This window comes from Anopheles funestus, chromosome X (genome assembly GCF_943734845.2).
Source record: "Anopheles funestus chromosome X, idAnoFuneDA-416_04, whole genome shotgun sequence".
In the NCBI taxonomy this organism is placed as follows: Eukaryota; Metazoa; Arthropoda; class Insecta; order Diptera; family Culicidae; genus Anopheles; species Anopheles funestus.
The window spans coordinates 16,966,979-16,980,148 of record NC_064597.1 but is presented as its reverse complement, the minus strand read 5'-3'; the positions used below and the strand labels follow the sequence as shown (position 1 = coordinate 16,980,148).

Here is a 13,170-nt window from a genome sequence, read left to right as displayed (position 1 = left end):
TTTTATTTATCTGTTTGTTGAAATTAATTAATATGGTATGATATTCACACGCAGACCATTTTGTAGCATGAAATGTACATGTGAAAAACAGGCATTTGGCATATCAAAAAGCTCTAAAGCTTACACCCCATCAGCTGTTGTAAATATATTTGCATCGTGGCGAAGCTTTCAAGAAAATGTCTGACAAAAAAAAAATAATAATAATGCAAGCACATCGTATTCTATTGCTAAATTTAATATATTTATGTTGATGTTGAAATCAATGAGCTAACAGGTGCTTTGAGCGGTAGAATAGATTACAAACCTGACGTACCAGATTTGCATTTTTGTTGCAGTTTTGGAACCTAGAGAAACATTAATACAGTTTCAAATTCCTTCTTTGGCGAAAAAAGTAAAGACAGTTTTAATTTCTTTGAAGCTATTTTATTTCCCATTATTTGAATACAAGCACAACCACCAAATAGAAATAGAATAGATAAAAATGATAGAAAATCAATTTATACTTAAAGATTTTAAAACGGTGCAATATATCATCTTTTGTACCAGATGCTGCCACAGGGGTATACGCTCGTAAAAAATGCTTTAACTTTCGTGATAGTTGTAACCACATCAATTAAGGCAAATGCTTTAAGAGCATAAAACTCCCCCGAGAATAAAGTAAATCCAATTGCAAAATGAAAACCAATGTATGATTTTGCGTGGTATAAGCTAGGCAGATGGTCGAATATGGAGACGAAGACGCATAACTACGTTTAGCAAATGTCGTCATACCGTCTAACTCGACTTGCGGTCTAGAGCTTGGATTTACTAAGGGTAGCAGCACTGGTGGCTAATTGTCATGATGGTTCTGTATTTTCCGGTTTGCTGCCTACTACGTTACGGTTGATATTTCTAGCGGTCGTCTCGTAGCGAATGTTCATCGTATTAGCATTGCCCTGCTCCAGGGTATAGCCAATCGATTTGTAGAAAGGAATCAGCTTATCTTTGCAATCCAGTGACATTTTGTAACAACCCAAATGTTCTGCCAGCAGATTTACGGTAACAACGATTCTGTGGGAATAAAAAGCAGGTATGGAATCAGTATAAATCATCTATAACTAAGTTTCGTGGGAATGCAGTACAGTTTTCCGAGCTGCTTGCCACGGTATGTATCGTCGACGACTACATCCTCGAGTCTGCCCCTGGTGGCGCAACCATGAATAAATTTACGTTCCAATACCAAAGTAGCACTGCCAATGATTTTGTCGTAACGCGTATCGACAATCACAGTTACATAGTAGTCACCACTTGCACGCATTTGGGCAAAACGATCTACAAAAAGGATCAGTTGTACTATTAGTTTATACAGTTATCGGTTGAATTTAGCAGGATAGATAATACTGTTATATCTTACTGAGGAATTGTGTTAGCGAAACATCGCCAACTTTTGTCAGCTGAGATAGAATTTGTAAGAAACCACGGTGAAAATCGCCCGACTGAAGAGGTCTCACTTTCAACCAACTCTCACCAGGCACAGCGGCCGAAATACGAGGATTAAAATTGGCCGGTGAACGAAAGAAATCTAGGCTCAGCAGAAGTGCAGGATCGTACAATGACAACTCCTCCTAATCCGGTGCAATTCAGTTGGATGAAAGAAAATATGGAAAAAAGCTAATTAGTTAATACTAATAACAATAACTACAATTGATCAACATGTGATTTGGTTGACCTTGAGCAGATCTATCTGAAGGTGAATGTCATATAAAATGTATTAACACTCCTTGGGAATGTATTGCAGTGTATTTTTACGATGCTTCCTTTATTTGTTCATCACGTGCCACGTACTTTAGAAATCTTGTATGGGAAACCGTATCTTCGCTATTTACCTCAGATAGTGGACCACCCATTGCTGCGCAAATATTATCCCGTCAGCAGGTATGCAAATATCACTGTTCTCTCTATCCTGGTAGACCTTGGATTTGTCCCTCGCGGTTCACTTTAGCACATTTTTCTGCGGTATGTTGAATTTGCACACTCCTTTCTGTGTAGCGTAACTTCCGCTATATGTTGCCAGCGTGGAATGACTGTTCGGCAACCACTCGGAACGGATAACTAGACTAGTTGCAAAACAACTTTCTCTTTGATACACAGTTCTGACGGCTGGTAATCGGCTGATCAGATCAGAAGAATCGAACAAATACGGTCTTTGTTTACAATTTAGAAATGTCAACTGCGTTTAAAGCTCGAAGCATTTGTAAAGAACACAATATTTACATGCGGAAAATTTATGTTGATAAAGTGCGTGTGTAATCGGGGCGCAGCAAAAGGACAGCGGTGGTGGTAGCATTTGGTAAATCCACATGATTTATGGGTCTAAATATATTATTTGAGAGCATTTTTATATAATGTAGCTTATAAATGCAATCGATCTCAGAACATTAGACGGAATTCCGCAATAATTTTATTATTTGTTGTTTATGTTGTTTTTAGCAGAGCCGGCTTCTGTATCTAATCGTCGATGGCATCACTGCCACATCGGAAAGCTTCACACGTCATACGAAAGCTCACCGTAGGCTAAAGAAATGTCAGTGTAGAAGCCACGACAGCTGACAAGCAAACGAAAGTTATTCAGACAAAATTAAAACTCCTTTCACATCAGGTAAAATTGATGATTAGGTGTTTGGAAACAGTGTCGTTTTCCTTAGCATACATTCGTAGGATTTAAAATAACAAATTTTACATTCAACGCTATGGAAAATCTGAAGCAAAATGTTGAACGCAGAGAACCTGATTCGCGAGATACTGAAAAGGAATTCAAAATTGGAAGAGAACGAATTGAAAAAATGTCAGCAGAAGTTGTGGATTCCAACCCGTACAGTCGCTTAATGGCATTGCAGCGAATGGGAATCGTTAAGGAATATGAGAAGATACGAGAGAAAAGCGTGGCCGTCGTTGGTAAGACACGTTCGGTTTGGGGTCAATTTGATGTTGATATTTTGTCGAATGATGTTGTAAAAGCTATAATATGTTACAGGTGTGGGAGGTGTTGGAAGCGTTACAGCGGATATGTTGACTCGGTGTGGTATCGGTAAGCTGATGCTGTTCGATTATGACAAGGTGGAGTTGGCCAACATGAATCGACTCTTCTTCACACCGGATCAAGCGGGACTATCAAAGGTTGAGGCAGCAGCGAAGACCCTGCAATTCATCAACCCTGACGTGGCAATTACTACGCATAATTACAACATTACGACTGTTGATAACTTTGATCAGTTTCTCGATGCCATTCGAACAGGTGGTATTGAAAACGGTGCACCGGTTGATTTGGTTCTTAGCTGTGTTGATAATTTTGAAGCCCGTATGGCTATAAATACGGCCTGTAATGAACTAAACATCTACTGGTTCGAATCGGGTGTGTCCGAAAATGCTGTTTCTGGTCACATACAGTTCATAAGGCCAGGAGAAACGGCATGCTTTGGCTGCGCACCACCACTAGTTGTAGCGGAAAACATCGATGAAAAGACATTAAAACGCGAAGGTGTATGTGCTGCTAGTCTACCTACGACCATGGGCATTGTGGCAGGGATGCTAGTACAGAATACGCTCAAGTACTTGCTACATTTCGGCGCCGTCTCCGATTACCTCGGTTACAATGCAATGAACGATTTCTTTCCAAGAATGAGCCTTAAACCGAACCCAACATGTGATGATCGATTTTGCATTCAACGTCAACAGGAATACCTGGCCAAACCACCAAGTGATTTGGATGCCTTAAACGTTGCCGAAACTGAATCTGAAAGTCCACTGCACGAAGATAATCTGTACGGTATCGAATTAGTGGCTGAAGATGACGACACACCGACTAAAAGTAATGATAAGGCTCACAGCGTTAAAAGTAACATTGTTGAAGGTCTGAAACTGGCGTACGACGCGCCTGTTGTAGAGAACACATCCAATGTATCAACTCAGGACGATGTCAGTCTTGAAGAATTGATGGCACAAATGTCTGGTATGTGTAAACCTTCCAATAATGAATGAAATTTATATTTTTATATCAGTGTTAATATTCGGATGCAGTATATTGAATGCTTATAGCCATCAAACGATGCTTTATAACAGAATGCGACGCTAAACGGTTAGTCTGCATTTCCGCATTCAAAACTAATGAATAAAATAATGCAATTGATGCAATTCTCTCTTAAGCATCTGCCAACGAACGAAACGAAAGTAATGCAATGGGACGGAAGCGGGTATATGATTTGTTTTTTTTATTGTTCTTGTTTTATCACACACATACAAATATTTGTCAATACATGATATATACATACACAAATATATGCATTCTTAAATTAGATACATATTTATGTATGTATATCTATACACATATGAATATATCTATATATGAATAACAATCGTTTACTCCCCTTACTTAAAACTGGAAATAGAACAAAACTACAGAATCATGCATTTTCCGAACGAATAACTCGACAGAAAAGCAAATTTCACAACTGGGTCTGGTTTTATCTTCGCAAAGAAAAAGAAAAAACAACAACAACCACCAAACTTTGCGAAGATCCGAGTGTTACTGTTCTATTTATGATTAAAAAGTGATTTAAGTTTAATTTCTCCGAATGAATTCCCATTTGCAAATTAAAATAAAAACAAAAACGAAACCACTGATTCTCGTCCTTAGCGCGAGCAAAATCATATTATTTGGCATGATAACTAGATGGCATGATAAAATATCATGTCGCCAAAGTAGTATCGTTAAGACCAACATATGCAGTGGAATGTATATATGATTCATAAAGTATCAAACAACTTGACGCTCACATTTTTTTGTTGTGTTCTGTTCTTACAGCGCTTTTGACTTGCGCTGACGTGGCTCAAGGCGAATCTGGAAGCCTTCCTCCCGCTTCAAGATTATGTCAGCCTGTAACTTGAAGTCTTCCTCCTTCAGGTCAGAGTGTACGCGGAAGTTGCGGAGAATGGTGGAGAGAATAATTTTTAGTTTCAGCATTGCGTACTTGCGCCCTAATGAAATAAAAATTGAAAATAGTAAACTGTTGCGATGGAATGAAATGTATCATTTATATACTTACCAACACAACTTCTTGGACCTGCGGAAAATGGCACGAATGCGTAATAATGGCGATTTGCCTGCTTTTCGGGTAGGAAGTTGTCCGGATCAAAGACATCAGGGTTCGGATAAATTGATTCCAATCGGTGTAGTTTGAAGGTAGCAACAGTGATGGTAGCCCCCGCTGGCACAACCAGATCGCTCGAAGCCAATTTTAGATCTTGTTTGAGGGAGCGGGCGATGATCGGAACTGGAGGATACATACGCAGTGTCTCCATAAGGCACCTTTCGAGGTATTTCATTTCTAGAGTGTCCTGGAATGTTGCCGGACGGTCCGAATCGCCAAAAATGTCGTCCAATTCTTGGATCACTTTGTCCTGGATGTGTTGATGCACGCCCATCATCGACAGGAAGAAGCTGCTTCCAGCCGCCGTAGTGTCGTGACCTTCGAACATGATCGTATCAACCTGATTTTTGATCTCCTCGTCCGAAATGAGCGCACCATTTTCTGCACTTTCTAGCAAAAGATCGAGGAAAGCCAGACGCTTCTTTTCGCCAACATCATTCTCCTCGACGTCCAAATCGTCTTTCAGGTTAGCAGACTGACCAAAGGACAGGCCTTCTACGGTGCTGGTCTTACCGATATCACTCTTGGGCTTCTCAATCTCAGATGTATTGATCGAAGTGGTTGCCAAAGAGCCACGCGTTCCTTTATCGAATGCGGCCTTCTTGTTGCGAATAACCTTCTTCGTCAAACTATGGATGGTATCGAGCAATTTCACCTGCTTTTTTGCGTATTGCGTAAGGTTGAAGAATAGGTCCGGGTACAGCCACATTTTGCGATGACGCAGATGCAGAATGTCACACATTTTCATCACCGCCATGGCGTAGTCATAACCAGACTGATCCTGTGTCTTCTTTGATACACCCATGGCAGTTTCTGTAAAATATGGCAAGGTATGCGTTAAGACCGTATATAGCAGCAAATAAAAACTGGGAAATGTGTTTGAGAGCTGTGAATAAATTACAATTGAAAACACACAGGAAGAATATTCGCCAATGTGATCTTAACAAGTAGTTTTAGCTCGAAACTTAGCCACAGACAGTTCAGGTAATCTCACTTGCAGATTTAACCGGTAATAAAACTTAGATTAAGCACCTCTCATCAAACCAACCTTCCCGGTTGCTATCGGGCAGTAAATACTTTACCAACAGACGGTGCTTGCGCTTACCTGAATGCAATTGAGATATCGTCACATTCGATAGATGTATCGATGGCAGTAAATTGCATTCACGCATATTCAAATAGATCCACTACTACTCTTTTTGCAGCATGTTCTTCCTTATTCTAGGCTAGATATAATTCTAGGCGATAGACTGAATTAAACTGTAGCAATTCTTCGACATCCAAAAGTACCCGTTTCTAGAATTGTTTAAGAGACGAGCGGCAAACGGATCTGGTTTGCGATTATCAATCGGCAACGGCTAGGCTAGCAGGTTGACATTAGTTTTAGCTATAAATTAAATTCATGTAAATCCTGTTCACATTCTCAAGATCGAGATGAGTTGCTCATATGTTAGCTATTTTTGTTTTTATGTTCGTGTTTTACTATTTTTCTTCCCAAGCACATGATTGCACTAAGTTTATGATAATGCTATTGCAAAATGTACGTGTGATCGAGACCGTTATTGATAAAAGGTCTTGCTTTTGCATGAGAAGGGCTTCCAAGGGAACCGTGGGCCGAATATTTTGTTACAGGTGGTTGCGTCACAGTCACTTAGATTTCACGGCAGGGTATTCCCTTCGGTTGCGCCTTCTGCGACGTTTATCGGTTATTGGATGGGGGATGGCAGTTCGCAGTTCAGTATGGAAAGCAATATACAAGCGGCAGTTGCTATTGCGTTCGTTGCAGAGTGCTATTGCGGAAAACTGGTTTTGTGGCACCCTGAGCCATTTTTCAAATGCAACGGAGAGGAAAATGACAACCGTCGTTTCTTGTCGTACCGTGGTAAGTCTAGATTGCGAGTACTGGTAGTCACGAAGGGACCAATTGGAAAAAAAGGGAAAGACATGTATTGAAAGAAAGCAGGCTGATTAGGGAATACGAAGTCGATTGCAGAAATCGAGTTTTGTGCAGTAGCATAACTTTCGATTGCCCTAGTGCCTTGGTGGCTTACTTTTGCAAACGAACCTTTAGAGGAGATGCTTGCAAGCAATATGATTACCATCAGTTCACTGGCGCTGGACAGTTGACATGTGCATGACGACATTACAATTTTCTATTATGCAATTTATCGATCATCATGAACTGGTGTTGCACGCTCGCCATTCTATATACGCTGGGCGAACAATTAATTCGTTATCATGAGGGTTTCATCATAGCGTGAGCAAAGATTTGTTTGTAGAAAACGTGGATGCAACCGTTTTTGGAGTGGAAATTGGCTATGTATAGAACAATTGCTAGATAAAGTTATTTAGAAAGTATTAACATAAACTAAATTCTAGACATTTTCAAAGATTACTTACCTAAGAGAATTTCTACCGTACATTCGCTCATGTAGTCATGACAATCGAAGGCTTTGCCGTTTTCTTTGAGCATTTTATTGACGACAAGACGGGAGTTTTCGTTAAACAAATCAATGAAGCTCTTCAGTACATTCAGGTGGAAAGTTGGTGCAATTAGCTTGCGATGCTGCCGCCATTTATGTCCTGGTGAGTAGTGTATGTGCGAAGAATAAATCATTGTTATTTGAAAAATTATAAGTAAGAAGCGTAAGTTATGTAACTGCGTGATTTGAAATCATTACGATCAATTATCATAATAAATATATTAGCTTGAGTAACGAAATATGCATTGTGAGTAGAATAACCGAAGTCGCTGATGTTGGACGCTCGTTCACAAACGCATATAATTGTCGCCTAGTGTTGATATGTCATGACTACGCCAATTCGCATACGCCATCGGTTCCGCAATGACCGGGAACATGCGCGTCGGCGTTTCTATCCGCCGGCCCATATAGATAGACGCCGAGCACCGAGGCAATAGCAATATTTGTTTTTTTTTAGGATAGGCTAAGCTTACTAAATTTCGAGGAATTCCGAAAGCGACGGCTGTGGCGATTGTGATAATGGTTGCTTCCGGTCCGGTGGTGCACCGTACGCCATTATCGGCAAGCGAGCGTCGGATTCGTTCACCGGTCATGTATGCAAATCTAGTCATCGCGTTCCGTGTCAATTGGTTTTTTGCCTTTCGTGGGCAGCAGAACCGTCAACTGTACAGTGTCGACGTGTTCGCAAGTTTTATTAATGTACTTACCGGTGCTGATGAGTAGTCCGTTACCCAGCCAGGGCTTGAAGAAGCGGTATTCGGGCGATTTGTCAATGTAGACATGACTGCTGAGAAGCAATTCTACATCGCGCGGATCCACTAGGAAGACGATTAGCTTCGGTCCAATCCAAATTTTAATCACCTCGTTATAGTCCTTGCCCTTCTCGATAATTGTGCGGAACACGGCTTTTTGGGATTTGAAAAGAAAAGGAAACAAGCAACAGAGTGGATAATGCGAGTAAGAAAAGGAGTGTGGAGATGGTGCAATTTTTTTTGAAAAAAAAAGAAAGGAAATTGTATCACATCATGAACGAGAAAGCGAGCATAACTCTTGTGATGGAATAAATTGTATTCTCTAAAATGTACATCAAGTTACGCAACGTTTGAAGTTACCTTCAATATCTAGATCTTTCGCTTTCGGAAATTTTTAATATCGGCAATGTCTGGTCGGCCAGTTCTTACTACTTTATAGCGCTTTATATCTCGTGGGTCAATCACCCTCGCTCTTTGATTAGAGCTGATTGGGGTTACTGGGGATAACAAACGAAGCTAACGCTTCCGCTTCGTAAGAATTAAGAAGACGCAGCAAAACGAAACGGGAATACGTGAGATATGGAAAGCAGCAGTAACATCCTCTTAGGTTGTGCGGTCTACAAGTGCTATCAATTTATACCGTTTCCCCCATTTGTTGCCACAATACGGCAAATCAGAAACTAGGACTTCCAGAAATTTCAAACAAGTTGAGAACCACCTTAACAAGTGTGGGGTCTAACATATCGTTATTGGGGATAAAACTACTAGTGGTCGAACTGTACCGAAACAAAACCTGACTAGGAGTTTTTACTTAATATGTGTATGACAAATATACAGCAAATAAGAAGTTGTTATAAGTTTCTTGCATAGTTCTTGCACAGACACCGTAGTAATTGAGTCTCGCTGAGTGTATTCGTCTCGCTGTTGTAAAGAATTTCAATCTTCGCCTTTAAGTCTTTAAGTTACTTACAATGCGAACTGCCAACCAGGTCAAGTGCGTTGCCTAGCAGTGGTAGTCCTTTTGGTCCAGGTATCTTTTCCGCTAGCTCAAGCATGTGGCGACGAGAGAGTCGCCAGTAGAAAAACCACAACAATAGGGCAGGACCGAGCAGGAAATAGAACATGTTGATTGGTGAGATAATGTTTGCATTGCTGTTGAGGCCATCTGTATGCGCTATCGTGGCAGACATTTTGTTGCGTTCAGACTAAACGGAATGTTTGATCGAAGCCCTGGGGCAGGGAGATGGCGGTATGTGCAAGATTCTAACTCGCTGTTAACGAGCTACTCGTATTTCTAACGATGTAGGTAATCTTTCTGTCCCAAGGCTTGCGAAATGTAGCCACGATTTCGTTGTTAAAAAACTATCACTTGGGATTTGCAGACAACATGCACAAACACTGAACACCACGTGAAGTATCACATAATATTACTTGTAACGGAAAAGAATGCACAAAATTTTAAATACAGTTCACACAAAACCGTTTTCCGATTCTTTTGTTTCGCAGATACAAGAATTTATTCACCCAAATTATTCGCAAAAGTGGTAACGGAAAACTGTAACGCACTTAGTGTAACACAATATTATTAATCCCGTGTCACGATCGTTTTCTGATGAATTTGTTCCAAAAGTACGAGAGTATACCGTTGAGCAAAGATAACTAAAATAAAGAGCTACAGTTAGCGAAGGAAGCTTACGGAGAAGCTCGGAGCCGTTAGTTGTTGTCGCTGTGCTCGGACTACTGCAACTGACTGACGGATGGTCTTTTAAATTTGTTTTTATAGTCGGCATAATTTTCTTGGCTCCTGACAAAAAACCGCGTGTTTACGCTCGACATCGGAGGGGACCCGGCGGCGTCGGAAACCACGATCGCGGATCGTTTACAGGGAGTTGGATATATGGCATACACAGAAGCAGAGAAACAAATACATGCACGTGGTTAGGAGAAGGTTCGAATGTTCGGTAAACCGTCCAGTGGGGGCGCCTGATGGTGAACTTCCCTTTCCATACATACGTACAATTCGGTACGTACATGTGCACTCATACTTGTTCTTAAACATGTACCAGACAAGTGTGGCTAGCCGACGGCAATCTGCAACCTAATCCATGTTCCTTCGTTCTCCAAACCTCGTTGCATCCGTACAATTCCGCGTCAAGATATTAGGTCATTCCGCCTGTGCACTTGGCACAACTGCACAGAAGGAAGAATTTATTTTACTTGTTCTTTTGAAAAATCGAAAGTCAATCCATCAGCCATGAAATGGAAAAAGGGAGTAAGTAAGTAAGTAAGTAAGTAAGTAAGTAAGTAAGTAAGTAAGTAAGTAAGTAAGTAAGTAAGTAAGTAAGTAAGTAAGTAAGTAAGTAAGTAAGTAAGTAAGTAAGTAAGTAAGTAAGTAAGTAAGTAAGTAAGTAAGTAAGTAAGTAAGTAAGTAAGTAAGTAAGTAAGTAAGTAAGTAAGTAAGTAAGTAAGTAAGTAAGTAAGTAAGTAAGTAAGTAAGTAAGTAAGTAAGTAAGTAAGTAAGTAAGTAAGTAAGTAAGTAAGTAAGTAAGTAAGTAAGTAAGTAAGTAAGTAAGTAAGTAAGTAAGTAAGTAAGTAAGTAAGTAAGTAAGTAAGTAAGTAAGTAAGTAAGTAAGTAAGTAAGTAAGTAAGTAAGTAAGTAAGTAAGTAAGTAAGTAAGTAAGTAAGTAAGTAAGTAAGTAAGTAAGTAAGTAAGTAAGTAAGTAAGTAAGTAAGTAAGTAAGTAAGTAAGTAAGTAAGTAAGTAAGTAAGTAAGTAAGTAAGTAAGTAAGTAAGTAAGTAATTCTAAGTAATTCTAAGCAATAATGAGCCGGTTTGCTATAACATAAACGACGAAGACAAATAATTAAAAGAGTATCTGCGTTGTTATCAATATTACTGAAACAAACCAACCACCTGAACCGGCAAGAGTTGTATAGTAATGAATACTTTATGTGGTCTTCGAGTTTCAAGATAAGTATATGTATATAGATATTGCCTTACGGCAGAGGAACTATTTGTACTGTGTGATTGGATTCCAATGCGTGCATCCGCATTGAAATACGCAAAATGTCCGGTCTTTTCTCATGTTATTTTTTTCGGAGCCTTGGGCACTAATTAGAATAATTAAATTATGTAACTTCGTTTTTACATGCGGTGCCCAGGTTCATGCGTGCGAATATCATTTAGGTTGCTGCTTTGGGCCAAATGTGAGATGCGTGAGCCACGCGCAATACAAGCGCACGAGGTGCTGGTATGTATTGCGTATTTTGCTAACTTGCTAACCGAAAACCGTGACTCGGATGAGTCGTGTATCACGATTTGTTAAAGATGTTAAGGGAATTTTGGTCTATAAGCATATAAATAGAATATTCTTAAGCTCCGGGTTTTAAGCACGGATATTCTTCATTATGTTAATCAATCCTATTGGTATGGTATATATCTGTCTTTTGTCATACTAAACATTGACTATACTTTGCTATAGTATATTACATAGTCATTACTTTAAGTTAATAGTGTAAGTTAACTACTGTAAATTTAAAATTAAAAGTCAAATAAAAAAAGCCGATAGTTCCACGCACTCCGTTCTCTGGTAGGACGTAGATTTGTATCCGGCTGTATAAAGAATATTCAACCATCTTAAGGAAATAAAAACCGGTACCTGTCAGTGATACGTTTTGGTATGAATCAACACTCGTATTGAAATGATATTCTAGTAAAGGGACTGGTCTGTCCGATCGGGTAACTTCATGTACGCTAAGTTTGGTGATTTTGTTTTCACAACACATCCTCCTCGGCCGATGACCCTTTCGGTCCACGGTGTTACCATTATTTCAGAGGGTTCAAGCTGCCTCGAAGTTTCGTTTGATACCAGCTCAGAAGGAAAAACTAGGAGGGAAAACTTCGCGAAACTAGCGAGAGTGTAGAAGCAATACAAACTAATGCCGTAGCGATCGGGTTAGCCGGTTTGTTTCGTTTTTCTGCCAGCAGGCTGCAAATTGCATCTCGCGATCTTGCAGTTGCATCAGTGCGTGGTCTTGCGCATGGGCTGTTTGATGCAATTTCTTTCGCACAATTTCTCAATCTTACAGCCTCCGCTTTGCATGGACTTCGTGATCCAGTGTTTATATTAACGACACCATTTGCCGTCTTTGCCCAGCACGCGCCATTCGTGCACCCTGGACTGAAAGTCGCGAACATTCAACGAACATGCTAGGAGGCAAGAGAAGCTATCGAAGAATGGACAATTAGACAGACGAGTATTTCAAAGCCTGTTCATCCATCATTAGAAGATAGCAGAGTAAAGAATAGGGAAATGATTCTCATTAGTCCTGTGTGATGTTTGTCACATGTAAAATAGGGCTTTGAGATTTTTTTTTTATTTCTCAAAACATGTCAATATCCTGTGAGTCAATAGAAACATTTATTACGAGGAACTATTTTTTCCAATTTGTTAAATTGAGAATTTACTCATCCCTTCAACAAAACGAAGGTATATTTTGCAAACATAATTCTCGAAGGCAGGCCAAGACACATAAGGATTTCTGGCATTTTCTACGACTTTCACTTGTTAGTGAATCAGGACAAAATTCATTGATTACCTAGTTTGTATGCATGTTTCAGTTTGATTGAATCTAGCCTTTTCACGCAACACAGCAACCTTTTTTTTAAGTTCCCCGTGTGTATGGAAACAGGTGCAGAGGTGTTTTAATTTGCTCAGTACTGTTTGCATTTGCGTCAGCCAACGGAGGT

General features: G+C 39.9%; 3 protein-coding genes across 3 annotated transcripts; 1 reads left to right on the top strand and 2 right to left on the bottom strand.

Annotated features, from left to right (window-relative positions):
* Positions 1 to 401: 401 nt before the first annotated feature.
* Positions 402 to 2,151, bottom strand: LOC125775234 (probable glucosamine 6-phosphate N-acetyltransferase). Its single transcript, XM_049420505.1, has 4 exons — positions 1,866 to 2,151; positions 1,394 to 1,604; positions 1,122 to 1,311; positions 402 to 1,050 (listed from the first exon to the last, which is right to left on the bottom strand). The coding sequence occupies exons 1-4, from the start codon at positions 1,884 to 1,886 to the stop codon at positions 837 to 839; spliced, it is 636 nt and encodes a 211-aa protein (XP_049276462.1). The 5' UTR covers positions 1,887 to 2,151; the 3' UTR covers positions 402 to 836.
* Position 2,152: 1 nt separating this feature from the next.
* LOC125775069 (ubiquitin-like modifier-activating enzyme 5) lies at positions 2,153 to 4,170 on the top strand. The gene is made up of 3 exons (XM_049445542.1): positions 2,153 to 2,329; positions 2,470 to 2,934; positions 3,014 to 4,170. Exons 2-3 carry the CDS (start codon positions 2,730 to 2,732, stop codon positions 4,015 to 4,017), a joined length of 1,209 nt encoding a protein of 402 aa, XP_049301499.1. The 5' UTR covers positions 2,153 to 2,329; positions 2,470 to 2,729; the 3' UTR covers positions 4,018 to 4,170.
* A 60-nt stretch (positions 4,171 to 4,230) lies between these two features.
* On the bottom strand, positions 4,231 to 10,181 carry LOC125775001 (cytochrome P450 4g15). The gene is made up of 5 exons (XM_049445384.1): positions 9,392 to 10,181; positions 8,377 to 8,574; positions 7,587 to 7,769; positions 5,082 to 5,999; positions 4,231 to 5,013 (listed from the first exon to the last, which is right to left on the bottom strand). Exons 1-5 carry the CDS (start codon positions 9,609 to 9,611, stop codon positions 4,835 to 4,837), a joined length of 1,698 nt encoding a protein of 565 aa, XP_049301341.1. The 5' UTR covers positions 9,612 to 10,181; the 3' UTR covers positions 4,231 to 4,834.
* Between the last annotated feature and the right edge of the window lie 2,989 nt (positions 10,182 to 13,170).

Bases quoted from the DNA above. Each gene is read 5' to 3' on its own strand.
- LOC125775234 (XM_049420505.1), bottom strand. From the start codon at position 1,886: ATGGGTGGTCCACTATCTGAG. The intron at 1,605-1,865 runs GTAAATAGCGAA...GCACCGGATTAG, and splicing joins TGGGTGGTCCACTATCTGAG to GAGGAGTTGTCATTGTACGA. The intron at 1,051-1,121 runs GTACTGCATTCC...TTATTCCCACAG, and splicing joins GGCAAGCAGCTCGGAAAACT to AATCGTTGTTACCGTAAATC.
- LOC125775069 (XM_049445542.1), top strand. From the start codon at position 2,730: ATGGAAAATCTGAAGCAAAATGTTGAACGCAGAGAACCTGATTCGCGA. The intron at 2,935-3,013 runs GTAAGACACGTT...AATATGTTACAG, and splicing joins GAAAAGCGTGGCCGTCGTTG to GTGTGGGAGGTGTTGGAAGC.
- LOC125775001 (XM_049445384.1), bottom strand. From the start codon at position 9,611: ATGTCTGCCACGATAGCGCATACAGATGGCCTCAACAGCAATGCAAAC. The intron at 8,575-9,391 runs GTAAGTAACTTA...AATCCCAAAAAG, and splicing joins CCTGGTTGGCAGTTCGCATT to CCGTGTTCCGCACAATTATC. The intron at 7,770-8,376 runs GTAAGTACATTA...ACTACTCACCAG, and splicing joins CGGACTACTCATCAGCACCG to GACATAAATGGCGGCAGCAT.